Raw genomic sequence first — 17,152 nt, 5'->3', positions numbered from 1 at the left:
GTTAAGATCACGCCCTGTCACCTGATAACCACATGACTGCCATGTTTGTGGTATAATATGGTGTTTATGTTTTAAACATGTCCCGAAAAAATATCTACGTTTGGTAAACGTTAAAAGTTCTCTGTGAATTGCGTATACACAAATTATTAATGCTCTATTCTATGACGCCCTGACACGGAGACGTGACAAGAATAACGCTACGTTGTGTGTTTATACCATGAGTGTATGCAGCCTACTGTCTGTCGGGGTGACTGTTTCTCCATGACTGGTTTTGTTCGCTGTATATTCGCCCTACCCGCGGCATTGTGAACAGCCAGCTCGCACCGCTTGGCTGAATGTTCAAAAATAGACACGCTTTTCGACTCCCTCAGTTATAACTGTAATATCGAGTGGAGTCACGTGACCCAGGTGTGACAGGGCTCTACGAACACCGCTATTTAGGAGGGCGTTTACTTGCCGTACCCTGCAACACCCGTAAGACCAGTGGTAGAAGTAGGAGGTTCACGGGTACCGGGTCGTGTACTGTTGACAGAGAGTTACCTACATTCGCGAAGATTAAACTCCCAACGCCAAGATGAGTTCCATGCCGACGTTGAAGCCAAGACATGTTGTGTTAGTGAAACAACCGGGTGTGGTCTGCTTTGGATTCAATATAACTGCTACAAGATCCGAGCCGTACCGCTACACTGGTATCGTGGTGGACAACTCACTGGCCAAGCAGGCCGGTCTGAGAAGCGGGGACAGAGTGCATGAAATCAATGGAGTAAGTGTGGACGGACTACCGCTACCAGATGTCCAGGCCATGGTGGCGCAGGTCAAGGGCCGGGTGGAGCTGCTTGTGGCAGACCCCATGACAGACCAGCTGTACCGTGACAACAACGAAGCGATAAGAGGAGGGCTACCCGAAACAATCTACATCCAGGTTCCCCCCGATGAACACCCAGGATTCACAGACCAACCGCAATTAACCAATGGTTCAAGTGAGATAGAGGCTGAAGTTGTGGATGCCGATACGTTCCTCGGGGACGATGGGGACATACCTCCCCCTATTACGGGGTATCAGTCGAACGGAGGTAGGTTGCTATCGATTATTAATGTATGGATGCGGGAGCGTTAAATGAGCAAATCTTTTGGTGGGCATATTCCGCCATTATCATTACCAGGTATGGGTATGTCGTTATGAACTTACAACGAGGTCGGTACACGTACATACAACCTTCTGAAAAATATAGGCCACACACATTCACAACATGTGCAGGGGTTTATACATAAAACATTGCCCCGTGTCCTTGTATTCCTAGTCTGTGATGGTGTGATGCATATTCTAAACAGGCTTTGATTAGGTGCAACTCGTGTTCACTGTTTACCCTCGGTATTAAGTAGCGCCATAAACAAAGCTATAGGTGACATCAAGTTGGGAGCTACCAACAGGTCAAAACAGGCAGGCCCTTTATTACATAACGGGCCAGTCTACAACAATAGCGGCTGTATTGTCCGGGTGTCAGTTGATCCGACCAGTAATGGTCAGGCTTCAGTAGCTGCACATCTTGCCCTACTTGTTCTGCCAGCTTACCTGCGCGGGCGTACAGGTAATCAATTGATCACCTGCAGCCTTGAGAACACAACCACGGTGTAGTTACGCCTGTGTAAACCCATTGTTTCCTTTCATCATACATTCTGTTTATCCTGAAAATCTGTTTGCTTTCTTATACTATTTTCAGACAAAAGTTAGTCATTGGTTTTAACTTAAGGCTGATATTTTGATGTAATCGAAGTTTTGATCACAGTTAAGGAACAAACTCGAGATGTTCTTGAACATAAGTTCCAATACGTAGTTGTTGAAATAATGAAAGATAAACCTGGGACGTGTTGGTGAGATATCAGTGGCTTCTTTTCTCAAATAAAATGTGAATTGAGACCTGTCTAATCACTGTAAAAGTATGTGGAATGTACCCAGATACCAGGCCAACAAACACCAACTGATTCATGTCAAATGTAGGTTCATGCAAAAACGCCAATTAAAGACTGTCAACAGACGGCTTATCGCAGGTCATACTGACTAACGAGAATGCACTCTCATTATCATTTATTTGACAGGCAGATCAATTATGTTCTATTTACCGCCTATAGAAAAGAAGACTAATTGCGTGTCGGTTTTGATCTTGATCTATCCAGGCCAGAATGGCAATTACATCCATACAGATCTATCTCCGTGGACATAAAAAATAAAACTTAGGATGGCGGATGTGTTTCGAGTGGGTTATGTATCATCACTAAAGCCCCATCTAACCAAACATCTCCTGGGTTGTATCACGATTCATCACTAAAGCCCCATCTAACCAAACATCTCCTGGGTTGGATCATCACTAAAGCCCCATCTAACCAAACATCTCCTGGGTTGTATCATCACTAAAGCCCCATCTAACCAAACATCTCCTGGGTTGTATCATCACTAAAGCCCCATCTAACCAAACATCTCCTGGGTTGTATCATCACTAAAACCCCATCTAACCAAACATCTCCTGGGTTGTATCATCACTAAAGCCCCATCTAACCAAACATCTCCTGGGTTGTATCATCACTAAAGCCCCATCTAACCAAACATCTCCTGGGTTGTATCATCACTAAAGCCCCATCTAACCAAACATCTCCTGGGTTGTATCATCACTAAAGCCCCATCTAACCAAACATCTCCTGGGCCCCGTTCCACAAACCGATCTTAGTGCTACGTTGATCGTAAGCCTATGATAAAGTATGGGAGTTACGATCACCTTTAGCACTAAGATCGCTTTGTGGAACGAGTTCCAGGGTTGTGTCATCACTAAAGCCCCATCTAACCAAACATCTCCTGGGTTGTATCATCACTAAAGCCCCATCTAACCAAACATTTCCTGGGTTGTATCATCACTAAAGCCCCATCTAACCAAACATCTCCTGGGTTGTATCATCACTGAAGCCCCATCTAACCAAACATCTCCTGGGTTGTATCATCACTGAAGCCCAACATACATGTCCTGGGTTGTGTCATCTCCAACGCCACATCTAACCAAACATCTCCTGGGTTGTATCATCACTAAAGCCCCATCTAACCAAACATTTCCTGGGTTGTATCATCACTAAAGCCCCATCTAACCAAACATCTCCTGGGTTGTATCATCACTGAAGCCCCATCTAACCAAACATCTCCTGGGTTGTATCATCACTGAAGCCCAACATACATCTCCTGGGTTGTGTCATCTCCAACGCCACATCTAACCACACGTTTCCTGGGTTGTATCATCATTGAAGCCCCATCTAACCAAACATCTCCTGGGTTGTATCATCACTGAAGCCCAACATACATGTCCTGGGTTGTGTCATCTCCAACGCCACATCTAACCACACGTTTCCTGGGTTGTATCATCATTGAAGCCCCATCTCATCACAGATGTCTGGAGTTGTATTGTCTACGTGTCAGACGTTCACATTGTTGTGTTGCGAGTGTATATCTCCTTGTCTGCCCTTTCTCTTTTAACTATCTGAAGCGCTTCCATGTTCACTTACTGCAGTGCCTTCGTGTTCACTCGGGGGCGGTCGGGTAGCCTAGTGGTTAAAGCGTTCGCTCGTCACGCCGAAGACCCGGGTTCGATTTCCGACATGGGTACACTGTGTGAAGCTCATTTCTGGTGTCCCCCGCCGTGATATTGCTGGAATATTGCTAAAAGCGGCGTAAAACCAAACTCACTCACTCGTGTTCACTCTCTGCAGTGCCTTCGTGTTCACTCACTGTAGTGCCTTCGAGTTTACTCCCTGCAGTGCCTTCGTGTTAACTCCCTGCAGTGCCACCATGTTTACATTCTGCAGTGCTTTCGTGTCTACTCCTTCAGTGTCTTCGTGTTTACTCCCTGAAGTGCCCTCATGTTCAGTGTTTGTATGTTCACTTTCTGCAGTGATTCAATGTTCACTCCCTGCAGTGCCTTCGTGTTTACTCCCTGCAGTGCCTTCGTGTTTACTCCCTGCAGTGCCTTCGTGTTTACTCTCTGCAGTGCCTTCGTGTTTACTCTCTGCAGTGCCTTCATGTTTACTCCCCGCAGTGCCTTCTTGTTTACTCCCTGCAGTGCCTTCGTGTTTACTCCCTGCAGTGCCTTCGTGTTTACTCCCTGCAGTGCCTTCGTGTTTACTCTCTGCAGTGCCTTATGTTTACTCCCTGCAGTGCCTTCGTATTTACTCCCTGCAGTGCCTACATGTTTACTCCCTGCAGTGCCTTCGTGTTTACTCCCTGCAGTGCCTTCATGTTTACTCCCTGCAGTGCCTTGGTGTTTACTTTCTGCAGTGCCTTCGTGTTTACTCCCTGCAGTGCCTTAGTGTTTACTTTCTGCAGTGCCTTCGTGTTTACTCTCTGCAGTCCCTTCGTGTTTACTCTCTGCAGTGCCTTCGTGTTTACTCTCTGCAGTGCCTTCGTGTTTACTCCCTGCAGTGCCTACATGTTTACTCCCTGCAGTGCCTTCGTGTTCACTTTCTGCAGTGCTTGCATGTTCTCTCTTGGCAATACCTTCGTGTTTACTCCCTGCAGTGCCTTCGTGTTCACTCTCTACCAGTGCTTGTATGTTCATTTTCTGCAATGGCTCCACGTTCACTCCCTGCAGTGCGTTCGTGTTAAGTCTCTGCAGTGCTTCCCTGTTCACTCCTTGAAGTGATTGTATGTTCATATTTTATTGCAATATAATAAATCTGCAGTTCTCCTTAGTTTCCTGGTTGATGTAATCTCTGTAGTGACGCCGCGTTATCTCTTTTCTTTACTGACGCCTCGCATATTCTTAGCGTGTCGGCATGTTTCATTTCTTTGCGATTGTTGACATACCGGTACTCCAAATTGCTATAATGACAAGTTTCCTTACAATATGGATTCCATCAAGCTGCAAATGTTGGCTGGCCGCCCTGTACAACGTTATAAATATGTGAAGGTTTCAAGAGTGCTAATGTCTTTCCAGAATATTTTCATATTGGGAAATAACTTGACCCATGTCATGCTTCTATAACATTATCCTGGAGGAAGATTGTCTCGGGATAATGTCATGATCTCATTTTGATGACCAACGAAATAATCCTTGTGATTGCTCTTCATCAGTATCAAATGAAGAAACTCCAACTTTTCCTACACTGCTGAATAGGCGAATGACATTTCATGACAACAGGGAGTGGCCTTCCCTTTAATGAGAGGCACGTTACATTCAGTACAAAACCCTTTGCCTAATGTGACGCGATGTGACCGGACACTTGTAGCATGTCAAACACTAGGCCATTGTGTGACTTGTCAAGACGAACGAAGGTGATCCCTCATTAACTGACGAACCATACGTATACCTACTGCCTATTTTGAATGTACATAATTTAGAAACGCTGACACCGTTGATATGATTAAATCAGAAAATTCAGGTCGAAAAAAGACTTATAAACCTCCTTATCCCTGGGCAGTGTTGACGTGGGAGTGTATTTGCAGAGTGTGTCTGAAGTAGCTCGTCTTTAGATGAAACGGGGATTGGGTAGATACTTGACAAGACCTCACACACTTAGCACATTACACTCTACGCCCCACCCACAACTGTAACTGCTCCACAGACTGTCCAACACTGCCTCATAGCTCCGAGGAAGCTGTCACTGTGCATATGGTTGATAACAAGACAGTCTCTCATTCAAACTACAGCCATGGCCTGCACAGCAGCAGACGTTATTGTGGAAGGTGAGCATGACTACCTCGGGTACATGGTTGAATAGGAGTTCTCACAATACAATGTGAAGACCTGCTTTTGTGGCAACATGTTTAATACTGTGTACAATTTTTTTTTAAAAGTTAATGACATGTCTATCATTGTGGCAACCATACTCGCCCCGCTTCCCATATGTGAGACGTCCATGGCGTTCGCTGTTTTGTTGATTACGTGGAGCGTGAAGTATTTGAAAACTAGTCTATAAGGTTTAACAACGTTGGCAATACTGTCTATAAATATCTGCAAAAATAGTTTTTCTTGACTTTTCACCGACGACACCAGTATTATATACAGTAAACTACGTTTATAACGAACACGCTTATAACGAACTGACGGACATAACGCACTTACTTTATTGTCCCGACAATTTGTGGTAGTAATGCTGTATATATGCTTATAACGAACTACGGTTATTACGAACTAAAGTGAGTGGTCCATTTGAGTTCGTTATAACCGTAGTTTACTGTTCATCAGTACCAGTACACGTATCTCTTAGTTTCGGGACGATTTGGGGAAATGGACAACGCAAGAAATGACTAACAAACTCCATATAAAGTAAAGTGATGGATGTCGAAAACATGCAGGAGACATACGCCCTGCTCTATAAACCATATTGTCGAGTTAGTGAAGATAATATGTCAAGCTGCATAGAAATGTTTTATACCATGTGTCTGTTGGTTGCAAACGAGCTCGTTTCAGTGGAAAGATTCTGAAAAATTGCGATTTCAGATCGTGATCTGCAATATGTTAATGTTATTATTTGTCAGTGAAGGCATACTGATGACAATGTTAATAATTTGTTCCACCGTAGCTTATGTCACTGCCTCACTCTGACGCCGTTTTGAATGGTCTCCGTGGTTGCCGTTGCGGCAATCGTAGTTGAGAACACATCATAAGCGATGAACTTTGGCGTAATGCTGTTTTCAGAATAATTAAATCTTATCTAAAATCTTTATCTGTCGCCATAACAATTGGCATAGAGTGTGCAAGCCGAGTTAAAGATGTCCACTCTTAATGCCAGAAACAGATTGATAATCTTGATATACTCAATGCATTATATTGTGATATAATATTGTGATCCATTGTCAAAAGATCCACAATTCCCTATACAGAGTTGCGTCCTTTAGACGTGCAAAAATCTGAAGACCACTGGTTCGAATTCCACCTGATTATGGACCTTGAGCTTGGCGTGTCAGCACCATACCCATGCTCGTGGGTGTCAGAAAAGTGGTTAATGTCTACGACACGCGTCACTTCGGGTTTTCCTCCCATATTAAGCCGCACTCCGTGATATAACTGGAATACTGTTCTAAGCATTAAACCCAACTTACTGAACGGTATACAGCCTGGCTGGACAAAAGAAAATAAAGAGTGACATAAACAGTAACGTTGATTGCAACTGGATTACAGATGGTATGCCGCGAAATACCGAGTTGAATTTTGCATGGTACGCCATAAATGTGAAAATCATTTACGTGATAATACCATAAGCTATGTCTGCGGTAGCAATATTGTGTTTGTGTATCGTTTTCCAGTCCACCTGTACATTATGCCGTGTCGGCAGTATCTCCATTGCATTTATTTGTTGTTTTCCAGTCAACCATTCAGAGCCGAGTCCCTTCAAGGCCCGACTGTGCACCATCAAGAAGTGGCCTGACTACCAGGGTTTCGGCTTCGTCCTGCATGGCGACAAGGACGAACCCGGGCAGAACATCGGCAAGGTGGAGAGTGGTTCCCCTGCCGAGGCGGCGGGTTTGCGACAGGGAGACCGCGTGGTGGAGGTGAATGGCGTCAATGTTGAGGGCGAGTTCCAGCAGCAGGTAGTGGGCAGGATCGCCAATGGTCCGACTCCTGGCCAGGCTACCGTATTGGTGGTCGACCCCGACGCACTCCGCTTCTTCCGAGGCCATAGCGTGTCAGTGCATGGCTCGATGGTGGACATAGACCGGATCGAGACACCCCCAAGGGCGCTGGTGCCAGGTACGTGGATGTAGTCACTGAATAAAAACCCTTTCTATATTCATCAGAAGTCTCTGCTAAAAGCAGAATTGTACTATTCCGACTATATCATGAACATAGATTTATGAATCACTATCCAATAGTGATGTTGTCAGGTGATCAAACGCATGTGAAAGGTAAGTCTATTGTTTACCCGAAAAACACACGGGAACAAATGACACAAGCCAAAAGAAGGTCACCGATGCGTCAAATATTCCATGAAATACTCCATATTCCTACCGTAAGCCCCGGGGCGGTGGGGGCCGTGAGGTAGCATAGTGGTTAAAGCGTTCGCTCGTCTCGCTGAAGTCTCGGGATTGATTCCCCACATGGGTACAATGTGTGAAGCCCATTTCTGGTTTCCCCCGCCGTGATATTGCTTGAATATTGTTAAAAGCGGCGTAATTACATACTCACTCACGTAATAGCTTTGCCGAGGGATTGAATGCAGGAAACTTGACATGAAATGCTCTGTTGGTAGCTTGCATAGACGGACTGTTCACATTATATAAACACAGAAAATAAACTACAACAAGAAACGTCTCTCAATTAGAAACATGTGCTAACTATGGTTGCAAGGTTTTGTATATTTATTGCAGGTCTTTGCTGTTTATATTAGATCAACAATGTAACCAGACGATAACTAGAGGCAACAGAAATTACATTTCTTGACCTGAGTCGTAGTTTGTCGTTTACTATTAACACCCGTGCTTCTACCTAACATAGAGTGCGTCCTGGTCGCTTACTCAAATTATTTGATTGGCTGGTTATTTTAAAACATGTATTGTAAATCATATACATGAAAGAATGTGGAACATATATTACAGTGATGGACAGCGGATGAAACCAAAATACATTCACTGCCAGAGGCACAAATCTTCCAAGTTGTATATTTAGGATGCTCTTGACAGCGTCACAAGGCCCATGACTAACCGATGACAAACTACCACATTGACACATGGAGGATTTGTACAAATTATTACACATTCCTGAAGAGTCTCAGGTAAACTTCCACGATTCTAAGACATACATATGCCGAAGTTTAACACCGCTGAAGATCATACACTAGCACGCTTGAAGATTCCTCAGTAACATACCTGAAGGTCCCACACTTACACACCTGAAGGTGACATATCAACGCACCTGAAGACCCACACATACACACCTGAAGATTACATATTAACGCACCTGAAGACCCACACATACACACCTGAAGATTACATATTAACGCACCTGAAGACCCACACATACACATTTGAAGATCCCGCACTTGCACATCTGGAGATCCCACACTTTACACACCTGAAGACCCACACTTGCACACCTGAAGATCCCACACTTTACACACCTGAAGGCCCACACTTTACACACCTGAAGATCCCACACTTTACACACCTGAAGACCCACACTTTACACACCTGAAGACCCCACACTTTACACACCTGAAGACCCACACTCTACACACCTGAAGATCTCACACTTTACATACCTGAAGATCCACACTCTACACACCTGAAGACCCCACACTTTACACACATGAAGACCCACACTTTACACACCTGAAGATCCCACACTTTACACACCTGAAGATCCCACACTTTACACACCTGAAGACCCCACACTTTACACACCTGAAGACCCACACTTTACACACCTGAAGACCCACACTTTACACACCTGAAGACCCACACTTTACACACCTGAAGACCTACACTTTACACACCTGAAGACCCACACTTTACACACCTGAAGACCCACACTTTACACACCTGAAGACTCACACTTTACACACCTGAAGACCCACACTCTACACACCTGAAGATCTCACACTTTACACACCTGAAGACACACACTTTACACACCTGAAGACCCACACTCTACACACCTGAAGACCCACACTTTACACACCTAAGGACCCCACACTTTACACACCTGAAGACCCACACTCTACACACCTAAGGACCCCACACTTTACACACCTGAAGACCCACACTCTACACACCTGAAGATCTCACACTTTACATACCTGAAGATCTCCATCTGGAGCTCCCATACTTACCCTCAACGGGATGTCCCACACCAGCATACACATAAGGGACCGACGAGTTTGATATTCAGGCCAGATTTGGTATTATTTCAGCTACAGCTACAACGCCAGATATTATTTCATGTAAAACCATGAGCCCGAATACACACTCCGAAATACACCCCACACTAACACACGCCGAAATACCCCCCACACTAACACACGCCGAAATACCCCCCACACTAACACACGACACAATACCCCCACACTAACACACGCCGAAATACATCGCACACTAACACACGCCGAAATACCCCCCACACTAACACACGCCGAAATACACCCCACACTAACACACGCCGAAATACACCCCACACTAACACACGCCGAAATACCCCCACACTAACACACGACACAATACCCCCACACTAACACACGCCGAAATACATCGCACACTAACACACGCCGAAATACCCCCCACACTAACACACGCCGAAATACCCCCCACACTAACACACGCCGAAATACACCCCACACTAACACACGCCGAAATACCCCCACACTAACACACGACACAATACCCCCACACTAACACACGCCGAAATACATCGCACACTAACACACGCCGAAATACCCCCCACACTAACACACGCCGAAATACACCCCACACTAACACACGCCGAAATACACCCCACACTAACACACGCCGAAATACACCCCACACTAACACACGCCGAAATACCCCCACACTAACACACGACACAATACCCCCACACTAACACACGCCGAAATACATCGCACACTAACACACGCCGAAATACCCCCCACACTAACACACGCCGAAATACACCCCACACTAACACACGCCGAAATACACCCCACACTAACACACGCCGAAACATCCCACACTAACACACGCCCAAATAACGTCCACGAACACACGCCCAAATACCCACACACTTACGCACGCCAATATACCCCTACACTATCACACGCCCCCCCCCCCCCCCCCCCCCCCCCCCCCCCCCCGCGCAAATAACCCCTAACCATCAATACACATCAAAATATAGCCACACTAACACACGCCAAACAGCCAACCCCAACCCACTTCTGAATATCCCACTCGACACACAGCTGAATACCTTAAACTATGATCCCATTTTCCTCTAAAGCCCGAGAATACACGAAATACACGGGTACACACAACCTGAAGACTTAAGATCAAACATTGGCGAATAACGACCGCCGGTGGCGCGTACAATGGAACACAAACAGTATAGTCATCATAGTGCATTACATAGCAACCTGCACTCGCAGGCACACCCACCTACAATTACACTTTAGCTGACTGCACCTCAAACCTGCATTACAAGTCGACGATTTTAACCCCGAGAGCCTTTTTTCATATGCTCGTATGTATATGCGAATCCACGTATACATCAACCCATGAAGGAAGATACCGCTGTGACTAAATTGTGACCTATATAGAAGTTCTCTTCAGCCCAGGAGACCATGGGGACAGGGGTATTGTGAGTGACTGGAAGCCGTCGCAGGTAAAACCTGTTTGTGTGAAGCTTATATTGCAGCGGTGACTGTATAGCCTTGGGCCGCATTGTCATGTAGACTTGCTTTGTTGCCTGTAAATATGCGATATCTGGACTTGCCTCTACACATAAAACTAGGTACACGAAATGAAATCTAATTCATGAAACTCTAGACATTCCTTGCCTTATGTACCCAAGTATATTTGACATAGCGAGCGTATTTCTCTCCCTCTACACTTGCTTGACTGGTAAGGAGTAGGATATCTGTGAATCAAACTCAGGCTTTCTTTTCTGCGTAATATATTTCTGCATTAGCCCAGACTTGTTTATCTGCGTTATATATTTCTGAATGAGACTAAGTCTTTCTTTTCTGGGTGAACTATTTCTGCACTAGGCCTAGGCTGCTTTGACAGTTAAGATATCCCTGCAGAACAACTGTGCCTGATTATGCATTGTTAATTGGACATTATAATTAATTTCATGATTCAACCAGAATTACATGTCGTAAGGAGTTATTGTTATGTCCTGCATAACTGCCCGAGGTGAATATCCTATCCACGCTCCTAGCATGAGAGCGTCCTCCCGTCATATTTCGTTATTAGATAGCCATGATCGCAAACAACCTACCGCAGTCGTTATTTCGTTACTCTCTCATCTTACTGATCTTGATCAACGTTCATTAAGGAAATCCGGGTATTACCACCGCCCCTTGTTACTTCGTGTATAACCGAGAGCGTGTTCAATGAGACTTCTTAATTGAATAAAAAAAACCCGAAATATTTACTACAAAATTGATCCATGGTAACCTCTCGACAAGTTATGTCGTGATTGTTGAATTGGAAGCAGATGGTACATTTTTATCAGTTTCTGAAGAACCATCAGGTATTTAGAAGTAAATAGACATGCTTATCATGTATTTTGCATCGTAAACTGAAAAGAAAAAAATAGGGAGTAGTTTTTACCCAAAGAAATTCGTTATAAGTGGGTCAATGAAACTCTAAAGGCTGTAATGAAGAAATGTTCTGCTTGCTACCATGTCTCTTTTCATTTGGTATACTCTGAGGTTAATCTCTGCCAGTTACCATCGACAGATAGGTCATAACGCCCAACCATGCTATTTCACACCATTCTGGCACCGCCGATGCACAACAGTCACATACATTCTTGAAGAATGTCCATTGCATATTGTTCCCATCCAGGATGCACCAACGTGTGCCGTGTTCAGTGTGTGGGGAATGTGGTGTATACCAAACCGGGAAAGTTTCGTTTTTTGTTTGTTTGTTGTTTAACGCCGCACTCAGCAATATTCCAGCTATATGACGGAGGTCTGTAAATAATCGAGTCTGAACCAGACAATCCAGTGATTGACATCATAAACATCGATCCACGCAATTGGGATACGGTGACATCCATCAACCAAGTCAGCGAGCCTGACCACCTGATCCCGTTAGTCGCCTCTTACGACAAGCATAGTCGCCCTTCACGGCAAGCATGGGTTGCTGAAGACCAATTCTATCCCGGATCTTCACGGGTCACCTGGGGAGCAACGACGATGCATAAACTGTTACCATCAGTATATAGGGTGATCGTGAATGGTACTTTCAATACTTGTTATTTCGTATATTTCAGCGACAACTGGAACTGCGAAAGTGAGATTATGTCATGTGAAGAAGTGGCCAGATTTCACTGGGTACGGCTTCATCCTGCATGGGGAGAGGGGCGTCCCGGGCACTTTCATCACCAACATTGATGCGGGGTCGCCAGCAGACGCAGCCGGATTGCGGGACGGCGACAAAATCATCGAGATCAACGGTGTCAACGTTGAGGGCGAGGAGCAGCCAGGCGCCATCAGATACATCCAGATTGGAGTGGACGGCAACGTCAATGAGACAAGGCTCCTGGTGGTGGATCCTGAGGCGGAGCGCTACTTCAGGAGACAAAACATCCAGATCTCTGGCTCCATGGCGGATGTTGTTTATTCAACCAACCCGGACAGGGAAATCCCTTTTCCAGCCCCTGTTCCAGCCCCTATGATACGTAAGTAGACGATCACAATGACGCGTTACTTCGGTCGATGATTGTTTCTGTGACGCGTTACTTCAGTAGATGATTGTTTCTGTGACCCGTTACTTCGGTCGATGATTGTTTCTGTGACGGGTTACTTCAGTAGATGATTGTTTCTTTGACGTGTTGCTTCAGTCGATGATTTCTTCTCTGACGCGTTACTTCAGTAGATGATTGCTTCTGTGACGCGTTACTTCAGTAGATGATTGCTTCTGTGACGCGTTACTTCAGTAGATTATTGTTTCTGTGACGCGTTACTTCAGTAGATGATTGTTTCTGTGACGCGTTACTTCTGTAGATGATTATTTCTGTGGAATGTTACTTGGCAATAAGAAACATTTTCTTCAGAGGCAACTGTTCAGAGAAAAAACGGTCCTGGGGAAACTCGCAGAAATTTGAATGAAGCACTTGTAATATGTTATGTTATGTTTGAAGCCTTGGTTTATGGAATAATCAAACTTTTTTTATATAAAATTTTAGTCCATCCGAAGCAATTTGTTGTTGCGAGGAACCGAGTCTTCATTTCTCTTGACACATCTGGTCGAGCTATTCGCATAGCTATTCACATATTTGTGGTGTTACGCCGTGATATAACTGGAATACTGTTAAAAGCGGCGTTAAACCCAACTCACTCACTCACTACAATGGTGGACATTGTGGCATTTATATCTATATGGATTCAATAAATACGAAATATTGGAAACAGTGACTCCTTATGTCATAGTCTGAAATACGTGAATGGGATTTTATGATAGCTTCAGTACATTTGATCATTGTACGTTTAAAGCACTAAACATAGTGGTAAGATCGACGAGGAATGGCCACCTTTTACACGTATGTTATCTCCCAACGTTATATTTATTACATAAATTGCATTACCATATTTCCGAAGGACATCTCTATTATTCTAAATGCGTTTTCGATATCAGGTAGTCCATCCCTGTCGATGGTATGTTTATTCGGTTTATGTTATTGTCTCAAGAGCTGTTTGCTGGTCAGGCAATTATTTTAACACCTTCAAAATCGATTGTTCAGCTATTTATAACTTTGTATGCATATTTCACAAATAACACACACGTATGTTTGTTAGGACACATCTTAGGTTTTTCATTTTGGTAGGCTTGAAGTAGAGATTACATGGTTATGACATTAAGATTGAAGTATAACATTATACGCCCAAGAATAAAGCGTATGTGTGTCCAGCTCGACTGGTAACACCCGCCAAACGCACTGCTTTCCTAAGTTAAAAAGCAACACATTTGCCAAGCTGCTTAACCATCTTGTCTTGCTGTTCCCCACAGAATCCCAGTCCGCAAACAACAATAGTGGATACAGGGCCCGCCTGTGTCACCTCAAGAAATGGCAAACGTTTGACGGATACGGCTTCTATCTCCAGTCAGAGGAGGGAGTCAAGGGCATCTTCATCGGGAAGGTCGACCCCGACTCCCCTGCCGAGGCTGCGGGACTGCGTCGAAACGACCGGATTATCGAGGTGAACGGCGCCAATGTGGAGAATGACACTCAGAACGAGCTTGTGGAAAAGGTTGTGGCTGTTCCCCAGGAAACAAGGATGTTAGTCGTCGACAGGGAAACGTACGACCACTTTCTAGAATGCGGTGTCCTCGTAAACGGCAACATGACCGATGTGGATATCATTGAAGCGCCTGACACATAAATTGGTACGTGGTCATTCCGGTAACGTGAACGATTGAATACATATACTACTCATCATGTGCTAAGCACCACACCTTTGACAAAAGAGGACTATTAAGACAGTAGTCTGTCGATGAAAAATAAACATGCCACTAATGACATTGAATGGTATACTTTCTTGGGTAAACTGTTGATAATACGAACAACTCATCATCAAGATACCATAACAGCTTGCAGCTGTATCTTGGCTTCTAATTTATTTCTTCCTTAGCAAATTTAGATTGGTATATATTCATATAGACAAGTCGTCTGATCACAGTCGAGAAGGCCGTGTTTCGAATACCAACCAGAGACTCAGGAGTTTTATGGGCGCTACATACAAATGGATTTTCCTAACTATTTAAGCGCCAATGTTTTTCAGAGGGGATTGTTTCAATTGTTTCAGTCAAAGGTTGCCTGTGTCATGAAAATAGGTCCTAATTAAGGCATATTTCATATGTCGCATGAATAAACATTAACTTCAAGGTCCGATTGTCTGCTAACTGAACTTTTGACACCAGAAAATACCCCATAATAATATAACGATTTGATTATTTCAGTTGGCGAGGGAACTTCATGAAAGAACAGGTGCGTGCCAAACTCCTGTACGCGCAGTACCGTTGCAGCTGAAATCAAAGACGTTCATTTCCCCGAAAGTGATCCTGTGTTTAAGGAGCCAGTGCGTGTATATAGACAACTCCATCGCCTACATGTGTATTGGTTATGACATAGACGTTATGCCGCCTATATGTGTATTGGTTATAACGAATACGTTATACCGCCTACATCGTATGTTACCACATTTATGTTAACCAAGCATTTTTCAATTATTTCTGCTTTTGTAGTTAGCTTCACGAAATCGCGACGAGAAACAGTGTATCTAAGGGATGGCGTCATGAACTCTCAAAGATAGACTTACCAATAGACAGAGAACATTTTACATGTAATGCAGACCAACCCAGTTAGTTTTCTTTGATAATTATTCTTGTACATATACGTCTGTGGTCTGCATAATGTAAAAGGAAGCGAAAGTAGATTCGGAATTGGTATCTTTCGTTTTACAAAGCCTAGGTCTGTCTTGTAATCTATGTCTAGCTGGATCCCAGGCAAAGGGGTGTGTGCTGCTGACGCATCTGTATGAATATGTGGATCAAGTAAATACGCGGTAGATACACGGAAGACACACTGCGATGTTTACAGAGAATTACGTGTGACAGGAAGACATATTTAATTAAGGAGGCATATGTAAATGCCTCCTTACATACACCCTGCTGCACTGAACAATGCAATACATTTGGCCCCTAACCTGTATGTTCCCCTCCATGTAACAGGTGTTTGCCCTACTTGATATTACGTCATTGTAAAATATGTATGCTCCTCACAAAAATCATGTCTTTATACACTAATATGTTAATTTGAACAGATATTATATTTTTACTAAATAAATCGTATATAATTAAACAGGAAAGTTGTTCTTTTTATTTAATTTGGGTTGACACAGACGGTTTATCCGACAGTATGTTAAACACATGTTCTCCGCAAGTGACAAAAATCAAGACCTATATTGTTGATTTATGACCCATATGTCATGACGATACATGTGTGTGTGTGTGTGTAGATGTGTGAGTATATATGTGTGTGTAGTTGTGTGTGTGTGTGTGTGTGTGTGTGTGTGTGTGTGTGTGTGTGTGTGTGTGTGTGTGTGTGTGTGTGTAGTTGTGTGTGTGTGTGTGTGTGTGTGTGTGTGTGTGTGTGTGTGTGTGTGTGTGTGTGTGTGTGTGTGTCTGTCAAACACTGAAGAAACCAGGCATGTCATCAACGCCTCACCCCCGGAATGCCCCGGTTATAATAAGTCTTCAGCAACCAATGCATATAGTTGTCGTAAGGGGCGACAAACGGCATCGGGTGCTTAAGCTCGCTGATTTGGTCTTAGATCCAAGCTCATGATGTTAATCACTGGATTGTCTGGAACAGACTCGATTATTTACAAACCACTCACCTCAACTCAATTCAAAACAACTAATCTCCTCTTCTTACATACATTGATAGGCCTGGAAGGCATGTATTTCTAGTCATCAATT

At 44.1% G+C, this 17,152-nt stretch overlaps 1 protein-coding gene across 2 annotated transcripts; it reads left to right on the top strand.

The window, feature by feature from the left end:
* Nucleotides 1–379: 379 nt before the first annotated feature.
* On the top strand, nucleotides 380–16,532 carry LOC124147119 (Na(+)/H(+) exchange regulatory cofactor NHE-RF1-like). Of its 2 annotated transcripts, none has more exons than XM_046517752.2 (5): nucleotides 380–1,073; nucleotides 7,344–7,727; nucleotides 12,945–13,352; nucleotides 14,681–15,058; nucleotides 15,632–16,532. In XM_046517752.2, the coding sequence occupies exons 1-4, from the start codon at nucleotides 575–577 to the stop codon at nucleotides 15,052–15,054; spliced, it is 1,665 nt and encodes a 554-aa protein (XP_046373708.1). In that variant the 5' UTR covers nucleotides 380–574; the 3' UTR covers nucleotides 15,055–15,058; nucleotides 15,632–16,532. The 2 variants fall into 2 exon arrangements, with proteins under 2 accessions (XP_046373708.1, XP_048258639.1); XM_048402682.1 differs by lacking the exon at nucleotides 380–1,073 and adding an exon at nucleotides 5,671–5,719.
* The last annotated feature ends 620 nt before the right edge of the window (nucleotides 16,533–17,152 follow it).

This window comes from Haliotis rufescens, unplaced genomic scaffold (genome assembly GCF_023055435.1).
Source record: "Haliotis rufescens isolate VD_foot unplaced genomic scaffold, xgHalRufe1.0.p SCAF_1, whole genome shotgun sequence".
Taxonomy (NCBI): domain Eukaryota; kingdom Metazoa; phylum Mollusca; class Gastropoda; order Lepetellida; family Haliotidae; genus Haliotis; species Haliotis rufescens.
This window is presented reverse-complemented; position numbering and strand designations above follow the sequence as displayed.

Coding starts and splice junctions, on each gene's coding strand:
- LOC124147119 (XM_046517752.2), top strand. CDS start 575: ATGAGTTCCATGCCGACGTTGAAGCCAAGACATGTTGTGTTAGTGAAA. Junction 1,074..7,343: donor GGGGTATCAGTCGAACGGAG/GTAGGTTGCTAT, acceptor GTTGTTTTCCAG/TCAACCATTCAGAGCCGAGT. Junction 7,728..12,944: donor CCCAAGGGCGCTGGTGCCAG/GTACGTGGATGT, acceptor CGTATATTTCAG/CGACAACTGGAACTGCGAAA.